A 19262-nucleotide genomic window follows, 5' to 3' on the forward strand; every position below is an offset into this window, starting at 1 on the left:
GTACATTAGTTTTATTTTAGCATTACTGAAAGATTATCTGCTTACCACTCGAGAATGGATTTCTTTGGCATAAAGAGGGAATAAGAATTCTGACTCCCCTTCCAGACGAAGGCCTTCTTTCGTAACACGCAGGTGACCCATTCCAGTCTGAGGAGAAGATGCAAGAATTACGCACATTTTATTATTATTCCAGCATTTAGTTTTTGTTCTTTTCATAAACTGGAAAATTCCAGAGCTGCCTGCCTCCAGTCTATCAATAAAGACATTAATGCACCTGAAATTTTGAGAATTCATCGTTTCTTCCAGTATTTTTCTTTAACAAATTGTAACTTTCAAGAAAAAACAAAAAGTTATTAAAGTGGTGTGCTTTTTTTTTTAATATACAAATACAGTATTACAGTCATTAACTTAAAAATAAATGCATCTGTATTGGCTGTGGTGAAATACAATTTGTACTTGCCTTCTAAAAGTGTCATGAACAATAAACGTTTACATGTAAGTACTCACATAAAACAAACCTTATGTTAACACCTCAAGGTTTATCTTATCAATAATGTATTTTACAAGGAATGTAATACTTTTATTTGCTTCTATTTTCAGTAATTACTGCTTTCTTTTAATTACATTTTTCAGTCCTTGGTTTATTTTTTTTCTTCTCTAATTGTAGTTCAAGGATCTATCACACTATCATCTCCTTTTTTCTCTTTCACCTGCTTCTGAGTTTTTGTACCTTCCTTATTCTCTCTTAGTTGCTCCCATCTGATTTTAGCCCAGTTGTGCTTTCCAGGCCATATCTTATCTTTTTTTTTCAATGTTTTCTAGAACTGATAATGTGAAAAATGAGTGAGGAATTACTAGAGTAAGTACATCTGAGGACCTGCAAGGTATTTCACAGCTATTTAGCTAATTTGTAAAGGATTCACCCCTCCCCCTGCCATAAAAAGTGAGAGAAAACTTGGTAAAAAATTTGCAGCCTTACAGCTCAGCCACACATGAAAATATTTTGAGTCGACTGCCTCAAACTACAAGTAATATGTGGGAGGACTAATTAATAAACAATAAATCCAAAAGTTATTTCCCCTCCAAATATTTTTTGGGTTACTCTCCATACAAGCAGAGAAGAAGAGATACATCACAGGCCACTGATGATATATCAATAACCTGTTCATCTAATGAATTACATCCATCACTGAAAAAAGTTGCAACTTTAAGAGACTGTAATTATTTTCAAATGTGGTATGTTCTCTCCAATGAGATTAAACATATGTTTTATATATACATATATAATGCAAATAATATGTTTAGCTATCCTTCAAAGAAAAGCTGTAGCTGTTTTCTTTCAACAGGCTTGAAGAGGGACAAAGAGAGAAACAAGCTTTGCTTGAATTCCATAAGGTAAGAAATATTCATGTCAGCAGTTCACTCCACTGGCAATTTGTCCTCAGTAAGGATTTATTTCAGGAAACAGGCTTTTAGAACAGCAATTTATAGAATCTGTTATTCAGTGTCAATTATTTAACTGCTCTGAAATACATAACGTACTGACTTTTCTCAGTGGAAGTGGATACAATTTCGAAATTCTAGACCATTGCAAAGCTTTTAAAAAGTATCTAGTATATACTGATATCTCATGAGGCAAAACCAAAATAACACCTATGATGAGCCCCTTATAGCTTTCATAATCACAGTTCTCAGGCTTAGTGATTTAGAAATATGTTTTTTCTAGTGAAGACTATGGACAGTTTTTTTCTAACCTGTAATACAAAACAAAGATCACTTCAACATCATAAATACATAAAGGTTTTAAAATAAACGCTTTTGAAAAAATATGACATGAAATATCAGGATATTCTAAAGAAATAACACTATCAAATGGGTCTCAATTAACTAAATTTAGGAATCTCATTATAGCTCTGATCCCATGCCTTTTCTCATCTGGTGAAAGTACATTATATTAACCATCAGGTTTAAACACAGTTTGCATATTTTTCTTGGAATATAAGGAACTAAATAAACAGTCTATTATAGAGTAAGTATAAAAATGATACTAAGATTAAAGAAGGCAGAGGAAGAAGTAGCAACTGATTCTTGCTCCGAAGCAGATCAGGGAAAATTAGAAAACCCCAGGGTGGCAGTCTCTATCCTGTCTTCGGCTTTGCCAGGAATAAATTCTTAGTAGAGGCAAAAAGCTATAATTGATTTTGAAAAAGAAGATTATTCCATTTACTTGGCATACTCTTTCTAATGGATTCAGATTTTTCAACAATGATTATTCTAAAAATGCCATATAGACAAAGGAATGTCGTTGACATCAAGAATAATCTGCCATGTCACAAAACTTAGCACTTCAACTTATAAATAAGTTCTTATTCTTCAGCAAATCCAGTCATATCACTCAGGATTATTTTGTATAAGTATGTTCTCAAGTATGTCCTATTTTCTTCCTCAAATATTTCATTTAAGCATGGACACAAAGCTCACATTCTCACATATTTGAATAAGAGCCTCATTATCCAATCTCATTGACCACTTGGCAAGTGCAAAAACAAGGAAATTTTGACTTGGGTTACTTGCAAAAGTGACTATCTGTGATGACAAACAGATAAACTCTGTAACATGCATGAGAACAACAAAAACGTGGATTTCGTATAATGAATCTCACTTCTATTACCATTGTGACTGTAAGCAATTATCATTTCCTTAGCATCATGATATTTGAGCACCTCAAGATTTCAAAAGTACTGAGTTATGCAGTACTGTGAGATAGGGAAATTCTATTATCTCCTGTTTATAACGGGCAAATTGAAGTTACATGGAATATAAAAGAGAGGGATTTAGGATAAACAACCACCCTAATGCACTGAGATTCAATGATAGGTTCCATAAAAGGAGGAGTATAATAGTTGCACATAATGTTCTCTCAACAACCACTATGCTTCTTACATTACCATTTAGGAGAAGCCAGATATTATTTCCTGAGTATTGCGACTCCCTCAGTGAGGAACAACCTTGATGCTTCCAGTTTCAAGGATCCGATTCTGTTCCTATTCTAATTGTTGAGTAAAAATATTTCTATTGACTGTAGGAAAGGGTCCAAATATCAGTTAGACATGAACTTTGATGCAGTTATACAATCAACTATTTTTTAGGGGAAAAAAAAAAAAGCTTCATTAAACATAGAAGATGTATGGCCAGTCTGGATTCTTGTTATCCTGATGCTGCTGCTTGAGTGTGCTTGGCCCTGAGTTGTAACACATTGTTGTGCATATAACCCCAAGATCAGTATTTTCTAATCACTCAAAGCTCCCAGTGAGGCAGAGACCGAACTGTATAGAAGAGGAGGATGAAATGGTCTCTCTGCAGACACTAAGCAGATTTTGCTATTGCTGCAAGGAGTTTACTGGCATGGGAACTACTGGCAGCTGCCAAACCCTTATGCACCAAAGATGCAATTTAGCATTAATGTTCACAAAGGTATGACCAGTCTTCATTTCAAAACTGCTAGGTGTATTCTAATTGGAGTAACAGGATGTCTTCAACTGCAGAAGCAGCATTTTTCATCATTTGAAAATGCTTTTGAGGAGGTAAGTGCTTGTAGAAACAGAGACCAGGCCTTCTACAAGGAATTCAAGCTCTTGGTGTGGGTTCAAGCCTCATAAAAGCTCAACAAAAGGCTCTTTGATTCAGAAATCATGGTCTAAAGGATATTTGACAGCTCTTCAGCAAATTGACTACATAGGGATACTCCAAACCACCTGCAACAAGTGAAACAAGCTACCACTACCAGAATCCCAGGCAAGATTAATTGTGCTGTGGAGCATCTGGATGGAAGGACCATCTTGGATGAGTTATCATTCTCTTAGGCTCTAGACAAAACAAATGTAAAATATTTTTCCTTTGAAAAAAGTAGTTCCTTTCTCCACGAAGCCAGTAGAGAATTGCGGTATGTCCACAAACTGTTGATAGGTCCTTAAGTTTCTTTCAGAGAGCTATGGAAGGACCAAGTCCTTCATCAGGACCAAAAAGTTCCAAACGCCATACTGCTGGGTCTGGTGGTATGGCTGCCTTCTTCTGGCTATGAGTATCTATGTTGAGGAAAATATAGGCAAGACTGGATAAAGCAAGTTTGACAGGATTGGTATAGCTAGTGTTAAAGACCTGTCTTCTTAAAACGAGATGCAAGACCTTTCCCTTTTTCACCTGTTGTCATAGTGGGACCTGCTGCTCTGTCTCAGGACCAGAAAAGTCACTTGGAAAGAGAGACACATTGCTGGGGGACTACCAAGAGTGGAAGTAAGCAGCTGTAGCTGTAGGGCTCTTGTGCTCACAGTGACTTGCTCTCAGGCAGCTGAGCCTCATGCTGTTTTTGACTTATGGAGTCAAAAGAGCATCAGATGATATATTTGGGATTTATCACCCAAGTCAATATAATACTATAGATGTCTGCTGCTGTAGGCATATGGTCCTTAGAAATTAGGATGAGGACAAGGAAGATTCATTCAGTTTATGATGAGTATTTCTAATCATCTAAATTCAATCAATAACTGTAGCTTGCGCATTTTATACCAACACAAAAACTGATCAAGGTGGGGGCTTCCTATATTGGATCAACAACGGTACTTATATCACCACTGTTTCTGCACCTTCTCACGTTAAGCAATTCCAGTCCTCAGACTCCTCTTAAAAATGGAAATTAAACATCTGGTCTATGTATCAGCTAGTAGCTGCACAGGAAGATGTGTATTTTCCTCTTCTGGGGAGAGAACAAATGCTGGAAAGACAGGCATATCCATATGTTAGCATGGTTCCAGCAACAAAGTTTCTAAATTTATTCAAGCATTCAGTTCGCATTGAACTAGCTCCTGACTCAGGAGTTAATAGCATGTTTGATTTGGAATACCTGCTACCTGAATATTCAAATTTTCCAAATAGTAGAAGCCTACACATACTGTAATTGCTGATTGGAACCAATAATGATATTAACTTCAGACTAGATAGGATGCAGCATTTCCACTCAGATAACACCTTTTCTTACTTACAGGATACTTACACCCTACTTTTAGGCCAGCCTAGGGAAAGACTTTGGCAAGTTCAGACCAAGGTATCATTTGTTGTGCCCCAAAGCTAGTTCAATTAATGGCTTTACAGATCCGGCTTTCACTGCAGTACTTCTTGCAGCAACTACTATTTAGAGAACTTGCTTTGCAAACAAGAGCATACTGTTTCATTGAGATAATAGGGCTGTGGGTTGAGATTGTTAAAGAGCAATCAGCAAAACAGGATTGGTAATGAATCTGATGAAACCCTCTGTTTGACTTACAATATCTATTTTGGAGCTAAGTACGTGCTTGGTATAATAACATTACTGACGCCTCATCTCATTTTGTGTTGCAAGGACTCTATTTCCTGGGCTCAGGCTGAGAAGGTTATCAGACTCCTCTACTTAGGCGACAGCAGAGTCTTTTCTGTCAAAGACATTGGTCAAATCAGAGCCGTAGCAACAGCAAGCACTCCCGGTATAGAAGTAGGTCTCAGATGGCTTTAGGGCTGGACACAGACTAAAACACTCTTTGCGTATATGACTAGAAAGTGGGTAGGTAATATTCCACGATCTAGAAAAGTAGATGGCAGTCTTGAACGCAACAGGTTTGTAAGGAAATGTCTATGAAAGATGCAAATTCATAATACCATTACCATCTGTTTAGATGAGATTTCTTTCCTAAGACAGGATTCATATTTAAGATGCATACTTCCAAGAAATTTTCAGCTCCTCTTTGTCCTGATATATAGAATAACAGACTTTCTTAAATAACGATATTAATTACAATATGTATTATTAAAGAGGAAAAAATAGCTTCTCAAAACAGCTTTAGTTACAGCTTTGTTTCCTTGTTTGGCAAAGGACCAAATTCTGTATCTGTTTCTGTGCTGCACAGACAGACATTTCAAAGCTGGATAATACTCTGCTAATAAAAATACCATTACATCTGGCATTACAATTTCTGTGACTGATTTACTCAAGATTAGAAAAATGCACTGCTTCTCCCACTGTTACAAGTATTTGTTCAGGATTTGAGTTTTAATAAATTGGTTAATTAATTTCATTGTATTAACATTTATAGTTAAGCAACGTAGTTAAATAATGGAATTAAATATTTTTCTTTGATTTGTAGAAGTTGTGAAAACGAGTTTCTGCTGAACAACAGTGCATAATGTTTATTTCTTGAATTGCTGTGAGGAATCAGGGATATTTGCATGGTGTATATGATAACACAGACTATGTATTGATTCAATATTGTAAATCCTATCATTTGTACTAGAGAACATTTCATCTTATGGTCTCAGTGCTCTACGCCTTCTGTAAGCACACAGTGACAAGCATCTCAATCCTGACAGAACTGACTGTCTAAATAGTCAAGATGACAAAAATGTGAGATGGAAAAAGGACGAAGAGACATTTCAGCCCTCACAAAGCACTGCTGAGGACGTCTACAGCTCTGTGTGAAAAAGAATGACCTAAATACTTTACTTTATGTTTTGTTTTGCAGCTATCAAGCAAATTTATTTTAAAATGATATGATCATATTAAAAGTCAACCACTGCAGTACATTGCAGTAAAAGACAGATCATCTTCAGTAACAACCCAACCTCATTTTGAATTACGCAGCCTTTCTCTCATCTTAGTATTACTGATTAAATAAGGTCTAAAAGCAGAGTTTTGGTTACATCTACCAAATGCTATCATGACCATATTTTTATTCATGGTGCAAATATTTATAGTGACCAGAGAGATTTTACACATAAAAATATAATCACCTACTATGACAATTGTCTAGTGATATTATTGATAAGTGCATTTTTCTAAGTCTTATTAAGCAAAATGGAAAACACTTTTTCCATTTTCCCTATCACAGCAAGCTCTACTCTAGCACTGAAAATAATATAGTCTTTAAAACAATGGCATAAATATATTCTATACATCAACAAGTTGACAGCTTAACATGTATAAATTAATTATACAATATACCTAAAAAAGTAACATCAATGACAAAGAAATGAAATACGAAGTTGGAAAGGGTGAGAGCTATTTGCAATTCCTGTCACGTTACATTCAGAATTTTTGACAATTTCCAATCCATGCCCTAGTCTGTAGGTAGGACCTGATCCCACATTTTCAAAGATAGTATACTTTTTGTTTGGTTAAAGATGAAACAAGAATATTTTGAAAACTAACACTGTTTTGCACTCCTGAAATAGATTTTTCAACATAAAAAGTCAGGAGAAAATTTTAGGGGAATTCACATATTTCCCAGCACCGGTAATTGAGGAGTTTTTACTCAACTGCATTTTCATTCTTTATTATTATACCTCCATAAATTACAATTTGCCCACAACTTTCTGTATACAGAAATGTATATTTGAAAAAGTTCAGTAAGCAGTTGGTAGAGCTACATATTAGACAATTTCAGTATAGAGAAACATGACTTCTTACAGTCATTTTGTCTGAGCAGATACTGAGGCACAGACAGCTTTTAACTGGAAGAAATTTTAAAAGCTGAAAAATAAATATCTTAAAATACATGAGACCATTGTAAGATGTACAGAGAATATATAAGAAGTTGTCACCTGGATGCTTACTGAAAAGGAAGAAGGACAACTGTTAGAACAAAAAATGAACAGATAAAACAGGTGGGGGTTGGGTCATTAAGGAGGTAAAGGCACGAAGATCTGACATGGAACCGTGGAAGGCCTTTGAGGAATCAAGAATGTAAAAATTTTCCATTTAGTTCTGTGGCCAGGGCAGGTAGGTTTCTTAAGGTGAAGGACTAACAGTAGGAAAAAACATGCTAGATAAAAAGGAATGGAAGAAATCACAGGAGTGGTCAGGTGCTTCTAGAATTCACAGGCTTGGGGATTTGTAAAAACAGTTGTAAGGCTACTAGTAAGATATTTATTAAATATCTCAAAGTCTTTGAAGACCTGTAAAAGATCATAGAAACCACTGGATTTCTTGTTAGTTTACATCAAGGAAAACAAAAATGGTGGTACAGCTTAGACACAGGCTATTGTATGATTCTTTTGAGGAGTGATACATTCTGTTCTGACTCTGCATGTCTTCTACATACTGGTCCTCTATGAAAAGCCTATACGGAAACACAGGTTCTGTGTGGGGTAAGAAAGAACCAATAAAACAGCAAAACTCCAAAGGTATAATTCAATATTAATACTCCTGAGAGCAGCCAGATCTCTACATTTTAGAAGAATGGATTTTTAAGCTTGGACTAATATTATGAGAGGTTGAGTCTGTTCAATGGGAAACTGCTTGTTACTTAATATTTATAGTATTTATATTTATTATATAGTATTTATATTGTTCTTTCCTAATCTTATCACGCTCACAGGTCTCAATCTGGATGGAGGTCCTGTTGTGATGGATGTTGCAGGAACAAACAGAAGGCACTCATTAGCTGCAGCACAACAGACAAGACATGAACTGGAACATGACATACGAACCATGTAAACAACGTATGTCTTGGGCAGCCATTGAGAACAGTGGTGACTTTTCTGTCTCACTGATTTCCACCAGAGCTTGGCAGGCTCAGGTCATTCCAGTTTCAGTCTCAAAACTGATGCATCCTCTGTGTCCCACATGGAAAAATGGCAGTTGAGGAACTCCGCACAAAGTTTCTGACCAGGCGGCTGGATTTTGTACACAAATACATATGCAATTATTTGTGTACGGAGCACAGAAATAGGAATTAAACCCAAGTTGTTAAATTTCTCCATATTGTGGTTGTTTCAGTAGGCTGGGCTTGACTCTAGGTACTAAACTGTAGAGTAGGCACATGACAGTGTGCCCCCATCACCAGCACTCCTAGGGAATGTGGCTTTGGAGCAGGAGAGGGCCAGCAGCACTGCCATGGGCACTTGGGCACCTGGGAAGTCCCTGGGTCTCACATTATGGAAATGCTGATTTGTTGTCATCAGCATCATTTGCTGTCTCCCATAATATACTCCTGCAAAAGCTGGTAGCCCGTGGCTTGGACAAGTGCACTCTACGCTGGGTTAAGAACTGGCTGGAGGGCCGGGCCCAGAGAGTGCAGGTGAATGGGGCTGCATCCAGCTGGCGGCCAGTCACTAGTGGTGTTCCCCAGGGGTCAGTGTTGGGTCCAGTCCTGTTTAACATCTTTATTGACGATTTAGATGAGGGGATTGAGACCATCATCAGCAAATTTGCTGATGACACCAAGTTGGGAGGGAGTGTCAACCTGCTGGAAGGCAGGAGGGCTCTGCAGAGGGATCTGGATAGACTGGAAAAGTGGGCTGATTCCAATGGGATGAAGTTCAATAAGGCCAAGTGCCGGGTGCTGCACTTTGGTCACAACAACCCCCTGCAGCACTCCAGGCTGGGCGCAGAGTGGCTGGAGAGCAGTCAGGCAGAAAGGGACCTGGGGGTACTAATTGACAGGAAGCTCAACATGAGCCAACAGTGTGCCCAGGTGGCCAAGAAGGCCAATGGTATCCTGTCCTGCATTAAAAATAGCATGGTCAGCAGGACAAGGGAAGTGATCCTTCCCCTGTACTCTGCATTGGTGAGGCCACACCTGGAGTATTGTGTTCAGTTCTGGGCTCCTCAGTTCAGGAGAGACATTGAAGTGCTGGAGCGGGTCCAGAGAAGAGCAACATGACTGGTGAAGGGACTTGAGCACAGGACCTATGGGGAGAGGCTGAGGGAGCTGGGGTTGTTTAGTCTGGAGAAGAGGAGGCTCAGAGGTGACCTCATCACTCTCTATAACTACCTGAAGGGAAGTTATAGCCAGGTGGGGATTGGTCTCTTCTCCCAGGCAGTCAGCAATGGGACAAGGGGGCATGGGCTTAAACTCTGCCAGGGGAAATTTAGACTGGATATTAGGAAGAAATTCTTTACGGAGAGAGTGGTCAGGCATTGGAACGGCCTGCCCAGGGAGGTGGTGGACTTGCCGTCCCTGGAGGTTTTTAAAGTGAGGTTGGACATGGCACTTAGTGCCATGATCTAGTAAACAGACTAGAGTAGGACCAAGGGTTGGACTCGATGATCTCTGAGGTCTTTTCCAACCCAGTCGATTCTGTGATTCTGTGTCCTCAACCTCAACCATTCTCTGTCAACTTATGCTATTCTAAGAAATGCTACAGTAGATTTTTTTTGAGTATGTGATTTTTGGTTAAAGTGTTGTTGAGTATATGATGATCTAAATATACATTAAAAATCTTTAGGGTGATTTAACTTCTTTTATGAAGTCAGGTCATAGCACTAGAAAAAACAGAATGAGTTTTATGGACAGAGAACTTTTTCAGGTCAGTCCTGAACTATACAAATTGTAAAATTCTCCATGTCTCTCACTCATCATTCCTATTTCCTACAGGACAACAGGTCTCCTGGCTCCTGGGAGCAAAAATATACACCAAAACCCCAGGAAAACACACAGCCGAATGTTAAAAAGTTACTGATTATGTCAAGGCTCAGAAAATAAGATGGTAGTCAGATCATAAGACCAGAACATCTGGTTTTCCTTTGGCAGATTTGCCAAAAGCAGCTTTGTTTAAGTTTCCACATAGAACTTAAAACTAGGAAAGCAGAATGAGAAGCCCTTCTGAGCTCACTGATCCAAAGTTCTTAAACTTGCATGTACATTATAATCTCACTGTATTTAGGCTTTTTAACTCTTTATCAATATAAATTATTCCAACAACAGCAAAGTTGTTGCTTTTTTTTTTTTTTTCATTTAAACAAGTGCTCTTCCACACTCTTTTACATACACGATTTGATTCATAAAATAATCCAGGTTAACCAAATGCTATAAGAAAATACATTATATATATGTAAGTATATATCATGGTACTGAGAAGTCTCACTTGCCTTGATAACAGATTTTCTGCAATAAGTATAGCAATATCTTTCTTTTCAGCTATTACTTTTTGCATTAAATATTTAAATATACACCATCTGATAGAGACAATGGGAAAAAATGTGGCCTAGTTGGAGGCAAATTTTGTTTTAACTTAATGGAAAAATAGCAAAATACAGCTGTTCAGGATTATTCAGAGTAGAAACTGGAATATTGCTATTCTGACATGAAAATATTTTAGTAAAATTTAAGATAAGAATATGCGAATAATTAAATAAATATTTTATTTCATTTGAGTATTTACAAATGTAACAATCTCAACTGACAACTAATTCCATGAAGCATACACTGTTAACGATAAAATGCATGGAAAGGCTGTACAAGTTCATTAGTGTATGTCTTTGCAGTGAAGGAGAACTCTTGCTGTGAAAGAGTGTTCTTTACCGTACATTTTTATTGCTGTCTAGTCTGGTTTTAAATGTTGCAAATGATTGGGCATCTCCAATTTAACAAGGCATGCTATTACACAGTCTGGTAAGTCTCACTGTCAGAAAGTATTACTTGATTTTCAGTTAAAATTTTGCTTTCTTTATTCATCACATTCATAGTTCCATATTTTTCATACTTCCTTAAGTAAGCCCATTCCACCTTTGGTGCCAGAACTTTTCATGTGCTTACATAGTTGTTTATGTTAGCTTCTGATTATAAAATCTATATAATATTTATAGATCTAGATGGGTATAATTATCAGCCTACTAATCACAGAATCACAGAATGTTAGGGATTGGAAGTGACCTCAAAAGATCATCTAGTCCAATCTTTAAGATTATATATCGTTAAGTTTTCAACATTTTCTTATATAATTAAACATAAATCAATTAGGATTGTCTTATGTAAAACTTTGGAAAATAATTAAAAATTATTTTTAATACTGTGTCTATATTAATTATTGTCCATGAGAACTCATGAAGATTAACAGAGTGATGTCTGTGATAAAAGTTTCTGGGAACGGGTATATGGGTATATACAGAGCACTCACTAATTACAAGTAAGCCATAAGAAAAAAATTGCTCTGAACAGTATTTGGAAAACCCCATTTGTATTTGTTTGTCCAACTGTAGCAACTGTCCTATTTATTCCAGCGCCAGAAACAGCTGTGCATAAAAGAGAAACTGCAAGTAAAGACGACTGGCTAGCCTAAATGTGCAGTGACCTTCCCAATTTTCATTGCCTATGTCTTTATGTCCAGCACAAGAGCAGGCTAAACATTCAAGGCCAGGCTGGACAGGGCCCTAAGCAACCTGATCTAGTTGAAGATGCCCCTGCTCATTGCAGGGGGGTTGGACTAGATGGGTTTTAAAGGGCTCTTCCAAACCAACCTATTCTATGATTCTCTGATTTGTGGTGTTCATAGGAAGGACATGCTTAGAATACGCATTGACAGACTGGACATTGTGTTTGTGGTCCTCCATGTACCAAGTTCATTCTTGTCATGATAAGGTGATCCACAGGCTATTCTAAGACTTAGAATTAGGGCTTGACTTTCCTCTTGTTAGTTACTCAAATCTAAGTAAGGTTTAACATGCATGGCAGAACATGGGATTGAGTGCAGATTGTTTGACTGACAGTGCATCTAAAACTATAACAACCTATCTGCCTCCTACTCATACTGTGCTTACAATCTTTTGTCAGAGAATAACCTTCATGCCAAACTCTGGACTGGAGAAAGGCAACTAGTTATCCTGGGAAACACCCCTGTTTAATGACTGCCTGTCCTAATCAACATGAAACAGGACAATTGCCTTGACCTTTCTCATTCCAGGAGACTGTGACAGCTGTGGTGTCCATGGAAATCTGGGTACCACCTTCAGAGGCTAAAAAAGTTAGCAATAATCTCTGGTACATTGCTGTTCTGGTGTTACGATAATGCAGCATAACTTGAATGATATAGCTGAATAAACATCGGGTTTCTGAACAAGATCTTCTGTTGACAAAAGCCTCTTGTTAATGCCTCCTACCAAGCAGCTAACCTCGATAAAGCTTTCATATGCTCACTGTTGTATCAAATATTATCACACAGATTAGCTGAACACTGTCCAGCTTTTCCAAATTGTTTGCCAGTTATGCAGCCTTGCACAGTCATGTCAATATGGAATTTGTATATTGGGCAGTTAGTATGGGAGCAACTTAAATAATTTAAGAATCAAATCCCAAAATATAGATCCTCAAATATTCTGCCTCACTTGTCCAACAGATCTAGGTATACTAATATTCTTGCACTCAAATTATCACCATTGGACACGAACACAACCAAAATTTCAAAAGTGACCGTCTTACGAATAAAGTCTACAACGATAAACAGTGACCATGTGAGGAGGTCCTGATGTCAACTAAGAACAAGTGGTTGCAGGACTCAGCAGGGCTGATGCAGTCCTGTATTAAAATTCCTCCTTTCTCTTCCTCCACAGTAACGATTTGGAAAAGGAATATGAGAGTAAGACATATTCTTGCATTCAATACATTCAGCATTTTACTAGTTAAATATTTTAGGATCTAATACTGTCTAGAAAGATGAATTTTCATCTCATATGATAGCATCTAGTCTAGTGTAACTGATGGACTTGAAATTAAAATGTTATACGCTAAGAGCCAGTGGACCATTTAAAAATTACAGAGTCATTTTAATGAATTAAGACAAGGTAAAAGAGGAAACGAATGTATTTTTTCCTGTGAAGTATTTCTGTTCTCTTTGTCAGAAGCATAAGAAAGATTAATAATGAGTTTTTCAGAGGAAATAATTAGTGTAATATTATTTATAGCAAAAAGGAGATTCTGTCTTAGCCAACATCAGATGGCCAACCAGGAGACAAAACTTAAAAACAAAAACTATACTAAAGTTTGTCAATATATGTCTTCTGTTGGGAGGCTCAAAACTGGAGGCTGTATTATACACGTGTCCAACGAGTGCTGTGTAAAGGCAGATGATCACTTCTCTTGTTCTCTGGCTCTGGTCCTGTTCAGGCAGCTCAAGATGCTGTTGGCCTTTGCTGCTGCCAGGGTCACTGCTGGCTCATGCCCATCTTGCTGCCCACCAATGCCCAGGGTCTTCTCCACAGAGCTGCCTCCTGCCAGGCAGAATCGGCATGTGCTGGTGCCAGGGGCTCTTCCTTTCCAGGAGCAGGATTGGCTTTTGTCCTCGAATTTCATAAGAATGGGCCATTCCTCCAGCCTGTCTAGGCTCCTCTAATGTCAGGCCAAGCCTTTAAAGTACTGAATGGCACACTCTAATTGGTATAATCTGCAAAGACTTGGCAAGCATTCTGTTACCTCTTATAAGTCACTGATAAAGTTGTTAAAAAGGGCCAGACCCAGGACAGACCCCTGTAACACTTATTACTGCCCTCCATGTAGAGTACGACACAGAATAACTACCTTCTGAGCCGGACCACCCAGCCATTTTTTTTTCACTTGTCTGGTTGTCCGCCACTCACAGCTGTACTATTCTAACTAGGGCACAAGAACATTGTAGGAGGCTGTCAAAAGTCTTGCTAAAGTCAAGGTAAATGGTATCTTGTGCCCTCTCATTGCCTACAAATCCAGACATTTTATCATAGAAGGTAATCACATTGGTCAGGCAACATTCACCCTTGGTAAATCCATGCTGACTGTTCCACATTACCCTGTTCTCCTTCTTGGACCTTGAAATGTCTTCCAAGAGGACTTGCTCCATCATTTTCCGAGGGACTGAAGTGAGGCTGAGCAGCCCATCATTTACTCGACTCTCCTTTTGGCCTCTTTGAAGACACGTGCAACACTTGCGTCCCCTTGCGTCCCCCCAGTCACTGAGGATCTCCCCAGTCTCCATAACATTCCAAACATGGCAGAGCGTGACTTTGCAGGAGAATCAGACAGTTCTTTTTTCACCCATGGATGCAGCCCACCTTGTAGACGTTGTTGTCCCTTTTAAGTCTTAACTAAAGCTAAGTTCTTGCTTTCCTGACACACGAAGCCTGGCACATTTCCTGGCCCAGATAATGTTTCCAAATCTCTTCTTTGTAGCGTGTTCTTGCTTCCAACTCTTCTATGCTGCTTTTTCCATTGTCCAGTATACAGATCCATAAGTTATCTGTGACACCCTCTAGAGATCTTCACTGCCACTACCCTGCCATGTTTGTCCTCTCAGCAGATGTCAGCGATGTTAAAAGTTCCACTCTTTCAGACCTACCAGACCCTATCTGGCATCCTCATGCTGCTGAAGCTGTAAATCCCTTAGGATTCTCGGTTTCTACACTCTTAGGACTAGCAGTCCCCTTTAGTTCTCAGAAAGCCTCAATACATTAAAAACAAAATCTGGAATTTCCATTTCATGCAAAGTTTTGATATGTTTTGGCCAGGGAAAAACCCAACCTCTTTTTTTTTTTTTTTTTTTTTCCCCCAAACTTTCTGGTTTTCATAAAAAACTAATTCTACTTTTAAAATTACTCTATTTCATTTTATTCACCAAGCTCAAGGCATAATTATTTGATCCCGTCTTCTGTAAAACAGCTGAATATAATGAATGAACAGCTTTCTTCTCTCACCCCCACAAAAACTTGAGAGCCCATTCCTCCAGACTCCTGGAGAAAAAAGGAAAAATGAGGCATATCTGATACCTGCAAATCAATGTACACAACTTGAGAATGCTCATATGTTACGTAACTGGGGTAGTATGAGAAAAGAAATATATTTTCTGTTCAGGTTGCTCCCTTTTAGTCTAGATTTTCTGAAATGATACAAAATTCTGCTCAATTTAGTCATGTTCAATTAATGCTGAAGGCCTCTTAAACAATGGAGTTTAGAAAAGCCTCCATCTTTCATCATCCACATTTCTACAAGGATATTAGAATTCATTTGTCTTGCAACATGACTATATCTGGTTCACGTTCTCCTTTATCAATTTAGCTTGTTTGCTAATATTTATCACATTGTCTATTTGCGTTGAGACAGTAGAAATGTGCATGGATTAATTCTATGCCAGATCTTGCTAAAACTCTCTTCATAGTTCGTTATTATTAATCTGGATCTATGAATAGACATAGCATGTGATTTTTGTATACTGCAAGTGATTATTTAGTGAAAGATTTAAGGATACTTTACAGAAAAAAACCCACATCATCCTATAAAATAAACTTTAAGGTCTAAATAACAATTTTGTCAGCTTTGAGTAGGCTCATGAAAAGGGTTGTGCTATAGTACTATGCTGATCAATCAGTAAAGCATCAATAACCCTACGCGGTACACTGCAAAACTATTTTTCTAATAAAAATGGATACTATAACACTGTTATAAGTTTTTTTTAGCATAAAATCTCTTCAGAATTGTACTATAAAGATACCTCTAAGAATCTTTATAATGTTTTTTTATAAATATATTTATCAACCTTAGAAAGAATACAACTTGTTTCTTGTATTACTTTACAGAGGAAAAGTTGTTAATATTTTATTAGCTATTAATATTCTAATATTGTTAATAGGGATAACATTTTACTGCATTTTTAAAAACTAGCACCAAATACTTTTAAAGTATTAGCTAAAAATACAATATCTATTACTAATATTAAACATAATAAGTAGTATAATTTCCACATAATATACCCAGAACACATAATTAATAAATGTAAAAAGTATTATCACAGCTGACAATAATATTTGCTAAATAACTGATGACTGCATAGGATAATATTTTGCAATTACTTTAAAACTCTTCCCAATAATGGGTGTGTTTAATTGCATAAGCAGGATACATATGAAACAATAGATTTCCTAAAAAGCAAATAGTTGTCGAGCTTGGAACTCAAGAACCCTAAAAATTTATTCCTGAGAATAAATCGTTACCTCTCCTTTTCAAACACTAACCAAAAACTTGGAGGCATAAATGCTGAATTCCATGAGGAAAAGGGTTTGATGATAGCGTTGGTAATTTCTACAACTGTTACCTTCATTCTTTACAAACAATGTTTCCTTAGACACAGGAAAGGACTGTGATGCTTCAATTATACTTCCAGACTTTAAACATGCAGTTAACCCATGTACTTTTTCTTAGAGGCTAGCAGTGCTTCTCTGGATGATATTTCTGGTATCTTCAGAGCGACTTCTTTTCTTGACAGATACACTATAAAAAATACCCAGCAAAAAAAGTTCTCTGTTCTTAATGATCTCTTACTTTTGCTGAGGATCGTGACATACACGTGTAATTTGCACAAATGTCCTTCTAGCTAATATTTATCTGAAATATAGATATTTCCCTAAAATTATCCCAAATGACCGAAGGCATTACAGTTAAGTCACTTTCTAACTAGGTATGTCAGAAATACAGATTATTTACCAGAGAATTTGGAAAACTCTTATAACCGTTCAATTCATATTCCACCCTGGGGGAGAATGTAAACCCGCGCTGCTTGAGCTGTTCACTGCTCTCGATGCCGAGGTAGGAGGACACTGAGCCTCAGCAGATCAAGGCATTTGGTGCCTTCCTCAGAGACAACTAGTAGGAGACAGGAGCTTCTACAAGTGGAGTTTCTGATGCTGTTTTTTAGACCTGACTGCTTTTGGAGAAGAAATACCCAGCTTTGTACAACGAAAACAAACCAATAGTAAATAATTTTTAAAACTCCTTAAAAAATATAAACCTGAGCCACACGGATAAACAATTTTAACAGTTATTCGTGTTCTTTGTGATTCACGATGTGCAGTCACTAAGTGCACATTTTCCATGCGAACTGCATAACAGAAAAATTATATGTGATCTAAGATGTTCTGCATTGTAATCTGTATGACAGTTACAGTGCTGAAAAGAATTTATGTGGAGGAAGAAACTTGATGGGAAGTCAAGCAGTAGTAACTACACTAGCAAGCAGCACTTAAAATTAACCTACTTTATAGTAAGAGAAAGTAGAGTACAGAAATGCTTCCATGAAGAAAAAAAGCCCTTTAATTTAGTGACAGAGGTACAATAACAACTGATAATGGGAACTTTAATATAGCACTTTATCCAGTAGCAGGGGTAGACCTGTAGGAATTTACTACTATTGTTTTCCTTGTAGCAAGTCTACATCATCTGTGTATCACACCTGCATGGTAGGAACAAATAACCTTAGCTTCAATATTCACTGATGCATTTTATCACATTCTGACTAAAGCCACACCTTGCAGACTTCTCAAAGTTATACTTTAATCTACTACATGCTAAATTACATTATAAAAATTAAAATATATAGCTGCTTAGCCTCAAGCACAGAGTAGTGATAATTATTAATACCTCTGAACTGTAATTAATTGGGCAAATGAATTGTTAAATTTTAGATGCTGATAAACAGTAGAAGGAAGCTACGAAAAACCAGCAAATGTCAGTAATATTTTAACACTAAGGAATTCTGCATGAGATAGAATGACAGAAACCAGATTTATAAAATATAAACTAAACACAAACTATGAGACAACAGTAAAACACATTATCTTAGAATGGTTAGAATTGACTTCAAGATAAGGTATCAACGGCAGTATTTTAAAGATTATTACGGGGATTACAGATCAGTAAATATGTTCAAAGATAGATATTTCTTATATACTTCCAATGAAACCAGAAATTACAGTTGAGAAGGAAGAAAAAAGAACGATCTATTACATACAGAGAAGCTGATGTACATATGAATTAAGTAAAGTGATGCAGCAGGGAAGAGAATATAGAAAAAAAAAAGGAAAATGAAAGGAAGGTACTTACTGGAGAAAACCACATCACTTTAAGAATCCAAATTGTCAAAGAAAAATTCACAACTAGGATGATAAGCAGGAGGAGAACAAACAGGTAGAGGCAACGCTTTCTCCAGCCATAAATTCCAATTTTGTAGATGTATTCATTCTTCGGCCTCTCTAGGCTAGTGCCTGGTGTTGTTGTAGTGTATTGTTCACGGACCATCTGCTATGTAAAGAAAGAAAAAAGAACATTTTAGTTGTTTGAGTTAAAGTAAAAATATTTATATAAAAACTCAAGGAAAATACAAAGATGTAATTATAACAGCAAGCTACTAGAAACTATAGGCTCTTATGAAGTTTTATCTGGAAAGCATTTTCATCATGTCCCATTCAAATTATATTTACATCTTATTTTTTGGTGCACACAATGTGATGTTTAAATATATGAACTGCATCAACTGCCATTTACAGGAGGCTTAAATTTATCCTACATAGAAAGGCAACACTTTCCTCCTGTTTTTCATAATATTCTAATTCTCCCATCACACAATATTTCATAGGATCATATAACAATCTGTGGCTCACAGAACAATATTATTTTACTGTAAAAATGGTTACAAGTGGTAATGGTACCTTGTAAGCACAG

At 37.0% G+C, this 19262-nt stretch overlaps 1 protein-coding gene across 1 annotated transcript in view; it reads right to left on the reverse strand.

The window, feature by feature from the left end:
• The window catches only part of SGCG (sarcoglycan gamma), a gene marked incomplete at both ends in the record, with an annotated part of 62750 nt that extends 43911 nt beyond the window's left edge, over positions 1 to 18839 (reverse strand). The window contains 2 exons of the mRNA XM_080363934.1: positions 46 to 147; positions 18645 to 18839. Coding sequence (XP_080220060.1) covers positions 46 to 147; positions 18645 to 18839 — 297 coding nt within the window. The remainder of the gene's footprint in view (positions 1 to 45; positions 148 to 18644) is intronic.
• Between the last annotated feature and the right edge of the window lie 423 nt (positions 18840 to 19262).

This window comes from Nesoenas mayeri (genome assembly GCF_963082525.1).
Source record: "Nesoenas mayeri genome assembly, chromosome: 1".
Classification (NCBI taxonomy): domain Eukaryota; kingdom Metazoa; phylum Chordata; class Aves; order Columbiformes; family Columbidae; genus Nesoenas; species Nesoenas mayeri.